Source organism: Microcaecilia unicolor, chromosome 3 (genome assembly GCF_901765095.1).
Source record: "Microcaecilia unicolor chromosome 3, aMicUni1.1, whole genome shotgun sequence".
NCBI lineage: Eukaryota > Metazoa > Chordata > Amphibia > Gymnophiona > Siphonopidae > Microcaecilia > Microcaecilia unicolor.
This window is the reverse complement of record NC_044033.1, coordinates 195,628,404-195,642,617: the sequence shown is the minus strand read 5'-3', so window position 1 is coordinate 195,642,617 and position 14,214 is coordinate 195,628,404. Positions and strand designations below refer to the sequence as shown.

Below are 14,214 nucleotides of genomic sequence, written 5' to 3'. Positions count from 1 at the left end.
TATAGCGAATGCTACATACCTGTAGAAGGTATTCTCCGAGGACAGCAGGCTGATTGTTCTCACTGATGGGTGACGTCCACGGCAGCCCCTCCAATCGGAAAACTTTACTAGCAAAGGCCTTTGCTAGTCCTCGCGCGCCGATGCGCATGCGCGGCCGTCTTCCCGCCCGAACCGGCTCGTGTTCGTCAGTCCCATATGTAGCAAGACAAAACAAGGGAAGACACAACTCCAAAGGGGAGGTGGGCGGGTTTGTGAGAACAATCAGCCTGCTGTCCTCGGAGAATACCTTCTACAGGTATGTAGCATTCGCTTTCTCCGAGGACAAGCAGGCTGCTTGTTCTCACTGATGGGGTATCCCTAGCCCCCAGGCTCACTCAAAACAACAAACATGGTCAATTGGGCCTCGCAACGGCGAGGATATAACTGAGATTGACCTAACAATTTATCCAACTAACTGAGAGTGTAGCCTGGAACAGAATAAACATGGGCCTAGGGGGGTGGAGTTGGATTCTAAACCCTGAACAGATTCTGAAGCACTGACTGCCCGAACCGACTGTCGCGTCGGGTATCCTGCTGCAGGCAGTAATGAGATGTGAATGTGTGGACAGATGACCATGTCGCAGCTTTGCAGATCTCTTCAATAGTGGCTGACTTCAAGTGGGCCACTGACGCTGCCATGGCTCTGACATTGTGAGCCGTGACATGACCCTCAAGAGCAAGCCCAGCCTGGGCGTAAGTGAAGGAAATGCAATCTGCTAGCCAATTGGATATGGTGCGTTTCCCCACAGCCACTCCCCTCCTGTTGGGATCAAAAGAAACAAACAATTGGGCGGACTGTCTGTTGGGCTGTGTCCGCTCCAGATAGAAGGCCAATGCTCTTTTGCAGTCCAATGTGTGCAGCTGACGTTCAGCAGGGCAGGAATGAGGACGGGGAAAAAATGTTGGCAAGACAATTGACTGGTTCAGATGGAACTCCGACACTACCTTCGGCAAGAACTTAGGGTGAGTGCGGAGGACTACGCTGTTATGATGAAATTTGGTGTAAGGGGCCTGGGCTACCAGGGCCTGAAGCTCACTGACTCTACGAGCTGAAGTAACAGCCACCAAGAAAATGACCTTCCAGGTCAAGTACTTCAGATGGCAGGAGTTCAGTGGCGCAAAAGGAGGTTTCATCAGCTGGGTGAGAATGACATTGAGATCCCATGACACTGTAGGAGGTTTGACGGGGGGCTTTGACAAAAGCAAACCTCTCATGAAGCAAACAACTAAAGGCTGTCCTGAGATCGGCTTACCTTCCACACGGTAATGGTATGCACTGATTGCGCTAAGGTGAACCCTTACAGAGTTGGTCTTGAGACCAGACTCAGACAAGTGCAGAAGGTATTCAAGCAGGGTCTGTGTAGGACAAGAGCGAGGATCTAGGGCCTTGCTGTCACACCAGACGGCAAACCTCCTCCATAGAAAGAAGTAACTCCTCTTAGTGGAATCTTTCCTGGAAGCAAGCAAGATGCGGGAGACACCCTCCGACAGACCCAAAGAGGCAAAGTCTACGCTCTCAACATCCAGGCCGTGAGAGCCAGGGACCGGAGGCTGGGATGCAGAAGCGCCCCTTCGTCCTGTGTGATGAGGGTCGGAAAACACTCCAATCTCCACGGTTCTTCGGAGGACAACTCCAGAAGAAGAGGGAACCAGATCTGACGCGGCCAAAAAGGATTAATCAGAATCATGGTGCCTCGGTCTTGCTTGAGTTTCAACAAAGTCTTCCCCACCAGAGGTATGGGAGGATAAGCATACAGTAGACCTTCCCCCCAGTCCAGGAGGAAGGCATCCGATGCCAGCCTGCCGTGGGCCTGAAGTCTAGAACAGAATTGAGGGACCTTGTGGTTGGCCTGAGATGCAAAGAGATCCACCAAGGGGGTGCCCCACACCTGGAAGATCTGCCGCACTACCCTGGAATTGAGCGACCACTCGTGAGGTTGCATGATCCTGCTCAACCTGTCGGCCAGACTGTTGTTTACGCCTGCCAGGTATGTGACTTGGAGCAACATGCCGTAACGGCGAGCCCACAGTCACATGCTGACGGCTTCCTGACACAGGGGGCGAAATCTGGTGCCCCCCTGCTTGTTGATGTAATACATGGCAACCTGGTTGTCTGTCTGAATTTGGATAATTTGGTGGGACAGCCGATCTCTGAAAGCCTTCAGAGCGTTCCAGACCGCTCGTAACTCCAGGAGATTGATCTGTAGATCGCGTTCCTGGAGGGACCAGCTTCCTTGGGTGTGAAGCCCATCGACATGAGCTCCCCACCCCAGGAGAGATGCATCCGTAGTCACCACTTTTTGTGGCTGAGGAATTTGGAAAGGACGTCCCAGAGTCAAATTGGACCAAATCGTCCACCAATACAAGGAGTTGAGAAAACTCGTGGACAGGTGGATCACGTCTTCTAGATCCCCAGCAGCCTGAAACCACTTGGAAGCTAGGGTCCATTGAGCAGATCGCATGTGAAGGCGGGCCATGGGAGTCACATGAACTGTGGAGGCCATGTGGCCCAGCAATCTCAACATCTGCCGAGTTGTGATCTGCTGGGATGCTCGCACCCGCGAGACAAGGGACAACAAGTTGTTGGCTCTCGTCTCTGGGAGATAGGCACAAGCCGTCCGAGATTCCAGCAGAGCGCCTATGAATTCGAGTCTCTGTACTGGGAGAAGATGGGACTTTGAATAATTTATCACAAACCCCAGTAGCTCCAGGAGGCGAATAGTCATCTGCATGGACTGTAGAGCTCCTGCCTCGGATGTGTTCTTCACCAGCCAATCGTCGAGATAGGGGAACACGTGTACTCCCAGCCTGCGAAGCGCCGCTGCTACTACAGCCAAGCACTTCGTGAACACTCTGGGCGCAGAGGCGAGCCCAAAGGGTAGCACACAGTACTGGAAGTGACGTGTGCCCAGCTGAAATCGCAGATACTGTCTGTGAGCTGGCACTATCGGGATGTGCGTGTAGGCGTCCTTCAAGTCCAGAGAGCATAGCCAATCGTTTTCCTGAATCATGGGGAGAAGGGTGCCCAGGGAAAGCATCCTGAACTTTTCCTTGACCAGATATTTGTTCAGGGCCCTTAGGTCTAGGATGGGACGCATCCCCCCTGTTTTCTTTTCCACACGGAAGTACCTGGAATAGAATCCCAGCCCTTCTTGCCCGGATGGCACGGGCTCGACCGCATTGGCGCTGAGAAGGGCGGAGAGTTCCTCTGCAAGTACCTGCTTGTGTTGGAAGCTGTAAGATTGAGCTCCCGGTGGGCAATTTGGAGGTTTGGAGGCCAAATTGAGGGTGTATCCTTGCCGGACTATTTGAAGAACCCAACGGTCGGAGGTTAGAAGAGGCCACCTTTGGTGAAAAACTTTCAACCTGCCCCCGACCGGCAGATCGCCCGGCCCTGACACGTTGATGTCGGCTATGCTCTGCTGGAGCCAGTCAAAAGCTCGCCCCCTGCTTTTGCTGGGGAGCCGTGGGGCCTTGCTGAGGCGCACACTGCTGACGAGAGCGAGCACGCTGGGGCTTAGCCTGGGCCGCAGGCTGTCGAGAAGGAGGGTTGTACCTACGCTTACCAGAAGAGTAGGGAACAGTCTTCCTTCCCCCATAAAAACGTCTACCTGAGGAGGTAGATGCTGAAGGCTGCCGGCGGGAGAACTTGTCGAAAGCGGTATCCCGCTGGTGGAGCTGCTCTACCACCTGTTCGACTTTCTCTCCAAAAATATTGTCCGCTCGGCCAGGGGAGTCCGCAATCCGCTGCTGGATCCTATTCTCCAGGTCGGAGGCACGCAGCCATGAGAGTCTGCGCATCACCACACCTTGAGCAGCGGCCCTGGACGCAACATCAAAGATATCATATACCCCTCTGGCCAGGAATTTTCTGCACGCCTCCAGCTGCCTGACCACCTCCTGAAATGGCTTGGCTTGCTCAGGAGGGAGCTTGTCCACCAAGCCCGCCAACTGCCGCACATTGTTCCGCATATGTATGCTCGTGTAGAGCTGGTAAGACTGGATTTTGGTCACGAGCATAGAAGAATGGTAAGCCTTCCTCCCAAAGGAGTCTAAGGTTCTAGAGTCCTTGCCCGGGGGTGCCGAAGCATGCTCCCTAGAACTCTTAGCCTTCTTTAGGGCTAGATCCACCACACCAGAGTCGTGAGGCAACTGAGTGCGCATCAGCTCTGGGTCCCCATGGATCCGGTACTGGGACTCGATCTTCTTGGGAATGTGGGGATTATTTAGAGGCTTGGTCCAGTTCGCCAGCAATGTCTTTTTTAGGACATGACGCATGGGTACTGTGGAAGCTTCCTTAGGTGGAGAAGGATAGTCCAAGAGCTCAAACATTTCAGCCCTGGGCTCATCCTCCACAACCACCGGGAAGGGGATGGCCGTAGACAAAGGCCGCAAAAGACAGACTCTCAGGAGGAGAAAGCTGCCTTTCAGGGGAGGGAGTGGGATCAGAAGGAAGGCCATCAGACTCCTCGTCAGAGAAATATCTGATGTCCTCCTCCTCCCATGAGGCCTCACCATCGGTATCAGACAAGTTCATGAACCTGTGTCTGAAGCCGTGCCCGGCTCGACTCCGTGGAAACACGGCCACGGAGGGAGCGTCGAGAGGTAGACTCCCTCACCAGCACCGGTGAAGCTCCCTCCACCGACATCGTCGGGGAGCCTTCCTGGGAGGCGACCGCAGTCGGTACCGCAAGTGGCACCGATGTCGGAGACCTCACCCCGGGCAAGGGGCCAGCCGGCGCCTCACTCGACGGTACCGGTGGCGCAAACACCCCCGGTACCGGAGGGGAAGGGCGCAACAGCTCTCCCAGGATCTCTGGGAGAACGGCCCGGAGACTCTCGTGCAGAGCGGCTGTGGAGAAAGACATGGAAGCCAATGCAGGCGTTGAGGTCAGAGTCTGTTCCGGGCGTGGAGGCTGTTCCCGGTTGTCCAAGGTGGAGCGCATCGACACCTCCTGAACAGAGGTTGAGCGGTCCTCCCGGTGCCAATGCCTACTGGGTGCCGACTCCCTCAGCGACCCAGAGCTCTCGGTACCGATGCGGGAAGGAGACCGGTGTCGATGCTTCTTTGACTTTTTCAAACGAAGCATGTCACCGGAACTTCCCGGTACTAACGAGGAGGATGTAGAATCCAGCCGTCTCTTCCTCGGGACCGAGGCCGAAGAAGGTCGGTCTTGGGGGGGGGGGCTGTACCGCAGGAGACCTCAGGGTAGGGGAAGACCCACCCGAAGGCTCACCGCCACCAGCAGGGGAATGGACAGCCCTCACCTGCACTCCAGTCGAAGCACCACCGTCCGACGACATCAGCACTAGAGTGGAGGTCCGGTACCACCGACGCCGACGCAGCCTTTCGATGTCTCGGTACCGACGATGCAGAGGGTCGATGCCTCGATGCAGTCGATGCCGAGGTCGAAGGTCTTGAAGCTGTCGACGTCGATGCACTCGATGCCCCCGGTGCTGTTGTCGACGAAGAGCCCGAGAATAACACGTTCCACTGGGCCAATCTCGCTACCTGAGTCCTTTTCTGTAAAAAGGCGCAAAGACTACAGGCCTGCGGGCGGTGCCCAGCCCCCAGACACTGAAGACACGACGCGTGCCTATCAGTGAGCGAGATTACCCGGGCGCACTGGGTGCACTTCTTGAAGCCGCTGGGAGACTTCAATGACATGGGCGGAAAAATCCCGCTGGCGAAATCAAAACTCGTAATGGCGATATAGGCACCAAAAACAGGGAGAGAAAAACCCGTACCGAGACCTCAAAAAAGGCCTACCCCGAAAGCGAAAGGAAACTTACGTGGGGCAAAATCTGGAAGCACGGGAAAGGGATAAGGACCGTAAAGGTCCGTCTTTTGTGTTTTTTTTTTTTTTCAGCGAAAATCACGAAGACGCACGAGGGTCAACTTTTAAGGGCGCGAAACGGCGCAAAACACGACCGTCCCGAGCGCGGACAAAAGAAGACTGACGAACAAGAGCCGGTTCGGGCGGGAAGACGGCCGCGCATGAGCATCGGCGCGCGAGGACTAGCAAAGGCCTTTGCTAGTAAAGTTTTCCGATTGGAGGGGCTGCCGTGGATGTCACTCATCAGTGAGAACAAGCAGCCTGCTTGTCCTCGGAGAAACTAAATTTCATCATAAGAGTAGTCCTCCGCACTCACCCTAAGTTCCTGCCAAAGTTGATGTCGGAGTTCCATCTTAACCAGTCAATCGTCTTGCCAACATTCTTTCCCAGACCGCATACCCGCCCTGCTGAACGTCAGTTGCACACATTGGACTGCAAGCGAGCGTTGGCCTTCTATCTGGAGCGGACACAGCCCCACAGACAGTCCGCCCAATTGTTTATTTCTTTTGACCCTAATAGGAAGGGGGTCGCTGTCGGGAAACGCACCATCGCCAATTGGCTAGCAGATTGCATTTCCTTCACTTACGCCCAGGCTGGGCTGGCTCTTGAGGGTCATGTCACGGCTCATAGTGTTAGAGCCATGGCAGCGTCAGTGGCTCACTTGAAGTCAGCCACTATTGAAGAGATTTGCAAGGCTGCGACGTGGTCATCTGTCCACACATTCACATCGCATTACTGCCTCCAGCAGGATACCCGACGCGACAGTCGGTGCTGCAGAATCTGTTTGGGGTTTGAATCCAACTCCACCCTCCAGGACCCGATTTTATTCTGTTCAGGCTGCTCTCTCAGTTAGTTGTTCTTCGTAGGTCAATTTCTGTTATGCCCTCGCCGTTGCGAGGTTCCATTGACCTGGGTTCTTGTTTTGAGTGAGCCTGTGAGCTAGGAATACCCCAGTCGTGAGAACAAGCAGCCTGCTTGTCCTCAGAGAAAGCGAATGATACATACCTGTAGCAGGTGTTCTCCAAGGACAGCAGGCTGATTGTTCTCACCTACCCTTCCCTCCCCTCCCCTTTGGAGTTGCGCTTTTTTCCTCATTCCTTTGCTTGTCATTCAATTGAGCGGGAACGGTCGCACACGGGCGGGAAGACGGCCGCACATGCGCGGTGCGCGTGCCCTGCGTGCGGGACCTCCCGCAAAGTTTTTTCCCGGTCGGAGGGGGCTGCCGTGGACGTCAACCCAGTCGTGAGAACAATCAGCCTGCTGTCCTCGGAGAACACCTGCTACAGGTATGTATCATTCGCTCTCCCCACCTTCCCCCTGCAATCCAGCATCTTTCATATCCTCTCCCCCCCACTCTGGTCAGACATTTCCCCCAGCCCACACAATCATGCCCCCTTGCTGCAGCCTGCCTCCCCACCACCCTCCATAGTCTGACATGTCCCTTCTTTCTTCTGTGTTCCCTCAGCCCAGGTCTGGCATCTTTCCTGTCCATACATCCAGCACCTCTTCCTCTCCCTTCCCCCAACTCCTCCCCATCAGTCCTGTACTTCTTTCCTCCCTCACCCTCCACAAGTTTGATATGGTGACACATCCTTCCTGTGCTCCTACCCCACCCATGTTCAGCACATCTCCCTCTCTGCCTTCCTCTCCCTTCCCTTGTGAGCCAGTAACTCCCACTGTCTCTCCCTCCCCCCCCCCCCCCCCCCATGGCATATTTTCCTCAGCACCTCCCTGGTCCACAAGAAACCTGAGAATCCTACTCAAGCGCTGACATCAGTGGTAACAGGCTGTCTGGGCTAACTCTGTCCCTTCCCTTTGCAGTGTCCCATTCCTCTGACATAACTTCCTGTTAAACGTGCTGGCAGGGCACTGCAGAGGGAAGGATCCGGGTTGGCTCAGACAGCCTGTTACCACTGATGTCAGCGCTCAAGTAGGATTCTCAGGTTTCTTGTGGACAGGGGAGGCACTGAGGACGGAAGTGGTACTGGACTCATGAGGAGGGAAGAGAGGTGCTGGGTCTGTGGCTGCAGTAGGAGAGAACAAAAAAAATAAGCAGCCATGTGTTGGCCCCATTACACCTCCTGAGCACTCACGACACAGTGGTTGAAAAATGCTGGTCTAGAGCAATGAAGGAGAAATTAGGTCTTACCTGAATTTTCTTTCCATTAGTTCTTCCCCCTATTCCAGAAACTGTGGACAGTTGTGTCCATCAACCAGCAAGAGATAGAGAACTGAAAACAGAGTTGAGATAACGGTATACAGCTTCGATCAGGTCCTTGCCTTGCAAATATCTGGAGATCCCACCCAGTCTAGGAATTTCTTTTAAACATCCCACAGGTTCTGGAATAGTGGGAAGCTACATAATGGAAGGAAAAATTAGGTCTTACTTGATAATTTTCTTTCCATTAGTCCTTCCCACTATTCCAGAGGCCCACTCAAGGTTTCTGAGATGTTTAGTTTGCAAATTAATGGTCAAATAATGACTGTCACTTTGCAGAGTGCTTCCTGCATATCTCTTGTTCTCTACAGTTGTCCAGAGATGAGAGAGGTCCACACGTTTGCTCGTCTTTAATGTTAGATTAGCAGGTTGTTTAAGGTGGTTGTTTTTATTCTGAGTTTCTCCTTACTGCTTGTCTATGTAGATACTGAGGAGCTGGACTGGATGCCATGATTGAGATGTGTAAGCTCAGTTTTCCTATCTCCACCTGCTCATTGATGGACACAACTATTACAGGTTCTAGAACAGTGGGAAGCTACATAATGGAATGGAACGGAACTTTAAAGAGAACAAAAAAAAAAAAAAAAAAAAAGATGAGGGTCTGAGGAGTCCGCAGGAGGAGCCAGTTGAACAAACTAAAGCATGTAGGCTTTCCTAACTTCTAGGAGAGCAAAATCTATGGCACCTTCTGATGAGATCAGTGTGTGACTGTCCATGCAGAACCTTTTTTTTTTTTTTTTTTTTTTTCGGGGGGGGGGGGGGGGGGGGGGTGGTGGTGGTGGTGGTAGAAATCTTTCATTAGTGTATTGCACTGCTTTATCTTCCCTTGATCCTTGTTGGTTTTTGTTCTGCAGGTAAAGCTTGTCCTCAGCCTGTGGCTTCAAGGCTTAACATCCTGGCCATCACTCTGGACCCCATGCAAATCCGGACTTTTTTAGTGACCCTGCACTACAAGAATTCCTCCTCTACACAGTGGGTGCGGTAGAAGTTTCATGTCCTACCTCAAACCAAAATGCAGCACCAAGGCTAAGCCACTGCAGCTGATCTGACACAGTTTTCTGTTCCTGAGCTACCACTGCCATTACCTGCAAAGGACCAGCTTCCACTACCAATCCGATTCAATGGGAGAGAATGCGGCTTTTCTGAAGGGAATCGTGCAATCCTGCAGGCTGAACAGGGCAAGGCACTGTATTCCCTTTATTGCTTATGGGTCACTCACATTTACCATTTGCTTCAGCGTGGTTCCAGACCACAGGGGTTTCCTCTTCTGTAGGAAAATCTACTAGCAACTCCCACCATTCCCCTCCCCCCTCAAATATTTCTCTTAAACCACTATTGCCACAGGAGCCAGTTGTCTAACCAACCCTCTTGTGCCCATCTTTAGCACACAGGTCAAACTTCCACTGGGACATCAAAGGGACCCTTACAATGACTCCCTTTTTGCAGGTGCCATATGCCTATGGCTCCCTGGAACAGTAATGGTGAGCACCCCTTGCACTAAGGGGTTAAAAGTGACTCCAGCTGTACCTTGCTTTAATAAAGACGCTGCCTTTGAGTAAAAACAAAGTGGTGTTTATTGAGGGCTCTCATTCACACACACAACCTCGCCCCCCCCCCTTCTTCTGTATACCATATGCTTAAGCTCCACGCCTGGCTCGGATGAGTGCAGCTACCACATAGCCTGAGGTTGAGATTCAGTCACTGAAAGCTTTGTCCTTCCATCAGGAATTCTGTTTGAAGGAGCTCATCCCTTAGGGGCCCTCTTCTGCTGTTGCTGACACCACAGGTTCATGAGAATAACAGCAGTCCTCAGCCCTTGTACAGCAGCCCTGGACAACAGAGAATAACTGTTAGCACAGGCGTCCATTCACCATACTTCCTCCTCTGCACCAGGCATACGGTACCTGTTGGAACTTCTTGCAGGGGAAGCTTTTCAGCGCACTCTGGTCCTCTTCCCTGTATTTTCGTTTGTTCTGGTGTTGCTTGCTTTTTTCTGCCAAAGAAGTTGAAATCCCTCCCCTGAAAGGCAGCACAAGATTAGGGACTGAGCTGTACTAAACACAGTAGCAGCATCTTCACTTCTGCCCATAGGAGCATCAATAATTTCCCACAAAGAAAGGAGGGGGCAGGAGAGCAATTCCCTCTAACCTCAGCTACCCCAGAATGTCACCTCCCTGGCCCTGAACTTACCCAGCTTTAGCCCGGGCTTTGGGACCCCAGTTGGCTTCAGGATTCTGCTGGAAGCGTTTCAAACCCTGTTTCCGAGATTTGGGGTTGGCATCCTCTCTCACCTCAAAGCAAGCCTGGAGTCTGCAGTGGGAGAGAACACTGTGGGTGGCAAGGAGGGAAAAGAGGCACCTATCAAAGCTCTACCACAGCTGAGCTGGAACATGAGAATTGGTAGTCCAGTAAAGCTTGGGAGACCTTACAAGTTGTGTTTTAATAGCACAAGATCATACCTGCTTTTATGTTTAACTTTCATATGTAAAAGGAACTTATGCTGTGCCATCCCACACTTTTTGGAAGTCAGTCTTAGGTTGCTTATTGCCACTGCTGTCCCCTCCCCTCCTTACCATACAGCCATTTACCACTCCAGAGAAAAATTCCCCCCCTACTTGTGTAGAGGGATAGCAGCAACAGCCTCTTCCCTTTGCACAAGAACTCAGTGCTAGGAAAACCCAGTCAAAAGGTACATCCCTCTTGTTAACCACTACAAAACTTTGAAGACACCTCTCCCGCCATTTCAGCTGAGCTCCTCTAAAAACCAAGGAGTGGTCCTTACTTAGAGGCTCCATCAGATCCACAACTCTGAAATGTATCTGTGATAGAATCACCCAATACTTCTGCTGCACGCATGACCCTCTAACACAAAGGCTGCTACAATAAACTTGATAGAAATTTGTTTCTATAATCCCTTAAGATCTAAATCTGAACAGGGCTTTGTTCTTTTCAGTAAGGTCCATGTTAAGAAGTGTAATAGAATCCTGTCTCTGTGCCTCTCTATGAGCCCGACACATTTTGGTTCCCCGTCTGTTCTGATTTAATTTTTCTAACAGAAGGCACAAGTGAAGGTGACTGGAAACATGGGGAAAGGAGAAATTAGACCTTACCTGCTAATTTGCTTTCCTTTAGTCCCTCCGGACTGGCCCAGATTGTGACTGATGGGTTGTGCACGCCTTCCAGCAGGAGGAGACCGAGAAAAAAAAACCAAACTGACTCTAGAGAGAGCCAATAAGAGCCCTTGGCAACAAGAGAAAGATCCAGTAACAAAGTACCAAAGCAGAAGGAAGTAAAACAATACGCAAATGGTCTGTGCATACGAAAGCCTAAGCAGCCACCGGCACATTGCCAACAGAGGGTGTGTGCCACCAACAATAATGTGACCAGTGACATGCCCCTGCATATCATGCACAAAAGGTTACATACTGAACCATAGAATTTGTGGGTTTTTTTTTTTTAAACAATGAAACCAGAAACCAGCAACACATCTCCCAAGAAAACAATATCACTTAACTCTTGAAGACACAGAATACCTAAAGGGAGGGATCTGGGCCAGTCCGGAGGGACTAAAGAAAAGCAAATTAGCAGGTAAGGTCTAATTTCTCCTTCCTTAGCGTCCCTCCGGACCGGCTCAGAATGTGACTGATGTGAAGTAACAAAGCAGTAAGATTATGGGAGGGACCCTAACAGCCCCGCCGTCAAAATGTGTGCCCCGAAAACAACTTGCTGATGACTCAGGAGGTACAATCGATAGTGCTTTGAAAAGGAATGCAAAGAAGACCAAGTCACCACCATACAAATGTCCTCCAGAGGCACCAGACAACGCTCTGCCCAAGAAATAGCCTGACCTCTGGTACAGTGAGCCTTAACTCCTAACTCCTTCTGGAACAGCTTTCCCAGAAAGAAGGAAATAATTTCCTGAAGCCAACGAAAAATAGTGGGCTTAGAAGCCATAAACCCTGTGTGTGAACCTCCAATGAGAATAAAACAATCGGACTGACAAATCTCCTCCGTAGACTTGACATAATGCTTCAGAACTCTTTTGACATCCAAACGCTTCAAGAGACACTGCTCCTCTGACCCGGAGAAAGAAAACTACTCTGGGCAAGTCACTTAACCCTCCATTGCCCCATGTAAGCCGCATTGAGCCTGCCATGAGTGGGAAAGCGCGGGGTACAAATGTAACAAAAAAAAAAAAAAAAAACCCCAAACAAACCTACAACAGGCAACACCACTGGTTGAGATTAAAGAAAAGAATCAATACCGGGCAGAAAAGAAGGAACTGGTCTTAGAACACTCGATCCAAGCTGAATTCCAAAAACAGAGACCTACACAAAAGAGCCTGCAACTCCGAAAATCTCTTAGCTGAGACAATAGCCACTAAAAACAATGCCTTCAGGGTTAAGTCCTTCAAAGTACAAGAAGATTAAGTCTCAAAGGGAGGCTTGGTAAAAACCGAGAGTACCAAATTAAGATCCTAGCGGGGAAAAGAACAGCGAGATGCAGAACGCAGGAGGTTAACCTCTCTTAAAAAACGGAACACATCCAGGTGGCTCGCCAGCGATCTTCCTTGAACATGACCTCGAAAACACGATAGAGCTGCAATCTGCACTTAAGAGAAGCCAAAACAAGGCCTTTGTCGAAACAACGCTGCAGAAAATCCAAAATCTGCAAGACGGACGCGTGAAAGAGAGTTATCGCGAGCTCCTCACACCAGGCCTCAAAAATCCTCCAGGTCCGAACATAATTCAAAGAGGTAGAACACCGACGAGAGCGAAACTGAGCCAAAATATCCTGCCTGACCGGGAGCTTGAAGGATCCTCTACTAGAAGCCGCTGAAGATTGGCGTACCATGGCCTGCAAGGCCAATCCGGCGCCACCAAGATCAGACAGCCCCTGTGCATCTCGACACTCTTAAGTAGACACCCTATCAATGGCCAGAGAGGAAAGGCATAAAGAAGACCGGTCGGCCAAGTAGCAAACAGGTCCATCTTGGGGAACCCCACAATGGTTCACCACCGCCTGATACGCCACATCGGTTAGAGCCCACTCCCCGGGATCTAGCATGTTTGAACTGAGAAAGTCTGCCTGAACATTTTGAACTCCTGCCACATGAGCCGCTGACAGCGCCACCAGATGCACCTCCGACCACTGTAACAGCTGTGACGCTTCTTGCTCCAACTGCCGACTCCTTGTTCCCCTTGCCGATTGATGTAAACCACTGCGGTGGCATTTTCTGACATCACACGACTGCCTCGCCTCTCAAAAGATGGACAAAGGTTTGGATTGCTAGTCTAACTGCCCTGGTCTCTAAGAGTTATTGAACAAGATCTCTCCTGAGACCACAGGCCTTGAGCATACTGTCCCTGTCAGTGAGCTCCCCATCCCTGGAGACTAGCATCTGTCGTAACCACCCTCCAGTTGGGCTGATCCAGAGGCATTCCCTTGGTCATACTGGCATCTCGCAGCCACCAATGTAGGCTGCTCTTCACCTGAGCCGGAAGTGACAATTTCTGATGTAGAGAGTCCTTCTGTGATGACCACCGAGAAAGAAGCAACCTCTGAAGCGGCCTCATGTGAGCCCTGGTCCAGGGCACTGCCTCAATCGCCGTCACCATGGAACCCAGGACCTGAAGATAATCCTTGGCCGCTGGCCTCGGTGACTGCAGTAAGTGACAAATCTGAGACTGCAGTTTGAGGACACAAGCCGGCGGAAGAAAAATACGGCCCTGCAATGTGTCAAAACAGATTCCCAGGTATTGAAATGACCGAGATGGCTGCAGACGGATCTTTTGTGCACCGACTACCCCAACTACGGACTTCAAGAAGTCTACTACTCGAGCTGTCACCTGAACGCTCTCCTGGTAAGACTTTGCTCTGATCACCAATCGTCTAAATAAGGATGGACTAGAATGCCTTCCATTCTGAGTGCAGCGGCTACTACGACCATGATTTTGGTAAACGTCCGAGCAGTCTCAAGTCCGAAGGGAAGAGCTAGAAAATGAAAATTCCGGACCGAGCACCGCAAACTGAAGGAAACGGTGTGCCGGTCGAGTAGGGATATGCAAGTAAGTTTCTGTGAGGTCGAGTGACGTCAGAAACTCCCCGATCTGCACCGCC

The 14,214-nt window shown here is 51.5% G+C and overlaps 2 protein-coding genes across 4 annotated transcripts in view; one reads left to right on the top strand and one right to left on the bottom strand.

Moving 5' to 3' along the window:
- MAN2B1 (mannosidase alpha class 2B member 1) overlaps nucleotides 1–11,164 on the top strand; it is a 55,621-nt gene extending 44,457 nt beyond the window's left edge. Inside the window, exons 24-25 of one of the 2 annotated variants that reach the window (XR_003941492.1) lie at nucleotides 8,949–9,335; nucleotides 11,154–11,164. Coding sequence is in view for 1 of the 2 variants with exons in the window: in XM_030196934.1 (XP_030052794.1) it covers nucleotides 8,949–9,079 (131 nt within the window). In the remaining variant the exon portion in view is untranslated. Of the gene's footprint in view, nucleotides 1–8,948; nucleotides 9,655–11,153 lie in introns of those variants that run through there. The other variant, XM_030196934.1, reaches the window with a different exon arrangement.
- The window catches only part of TRMT1 (tRNA methyltransferase 1), an 86,014-nt gene continuing 81,510 nt past the window's right edge, over nucleotides 9,711–14,214 (bottom strand). The window contains exons 14-16 of one of the 2 annotated variants that reach the window (XM_030196935.1): nucleotides 10,285–10,422; nucleotides 9,999–10,113; nucleotides 9,711–9,923 (exon numbers count right to left, since the gene is read on the bottom strand). In XM_030196935.1, the coding sequence (XP_030052795.1) occupies nucleotides 9,846–9,923; nucleotides 9,999–10,113; nucleotides 10,285–10,422 (331 nt within the window). In that variant the 3' untranslated portion in view covers nucleotides 9,711–9,845. The remainder of the gene's footprint in view (nucleotides 9,924–9,998; nucleotides 10,114–10,284; nucleotides 10,423–14,214) is intronic. The other variant, XM_030196936.1, reaches the window with a different exon arrangement.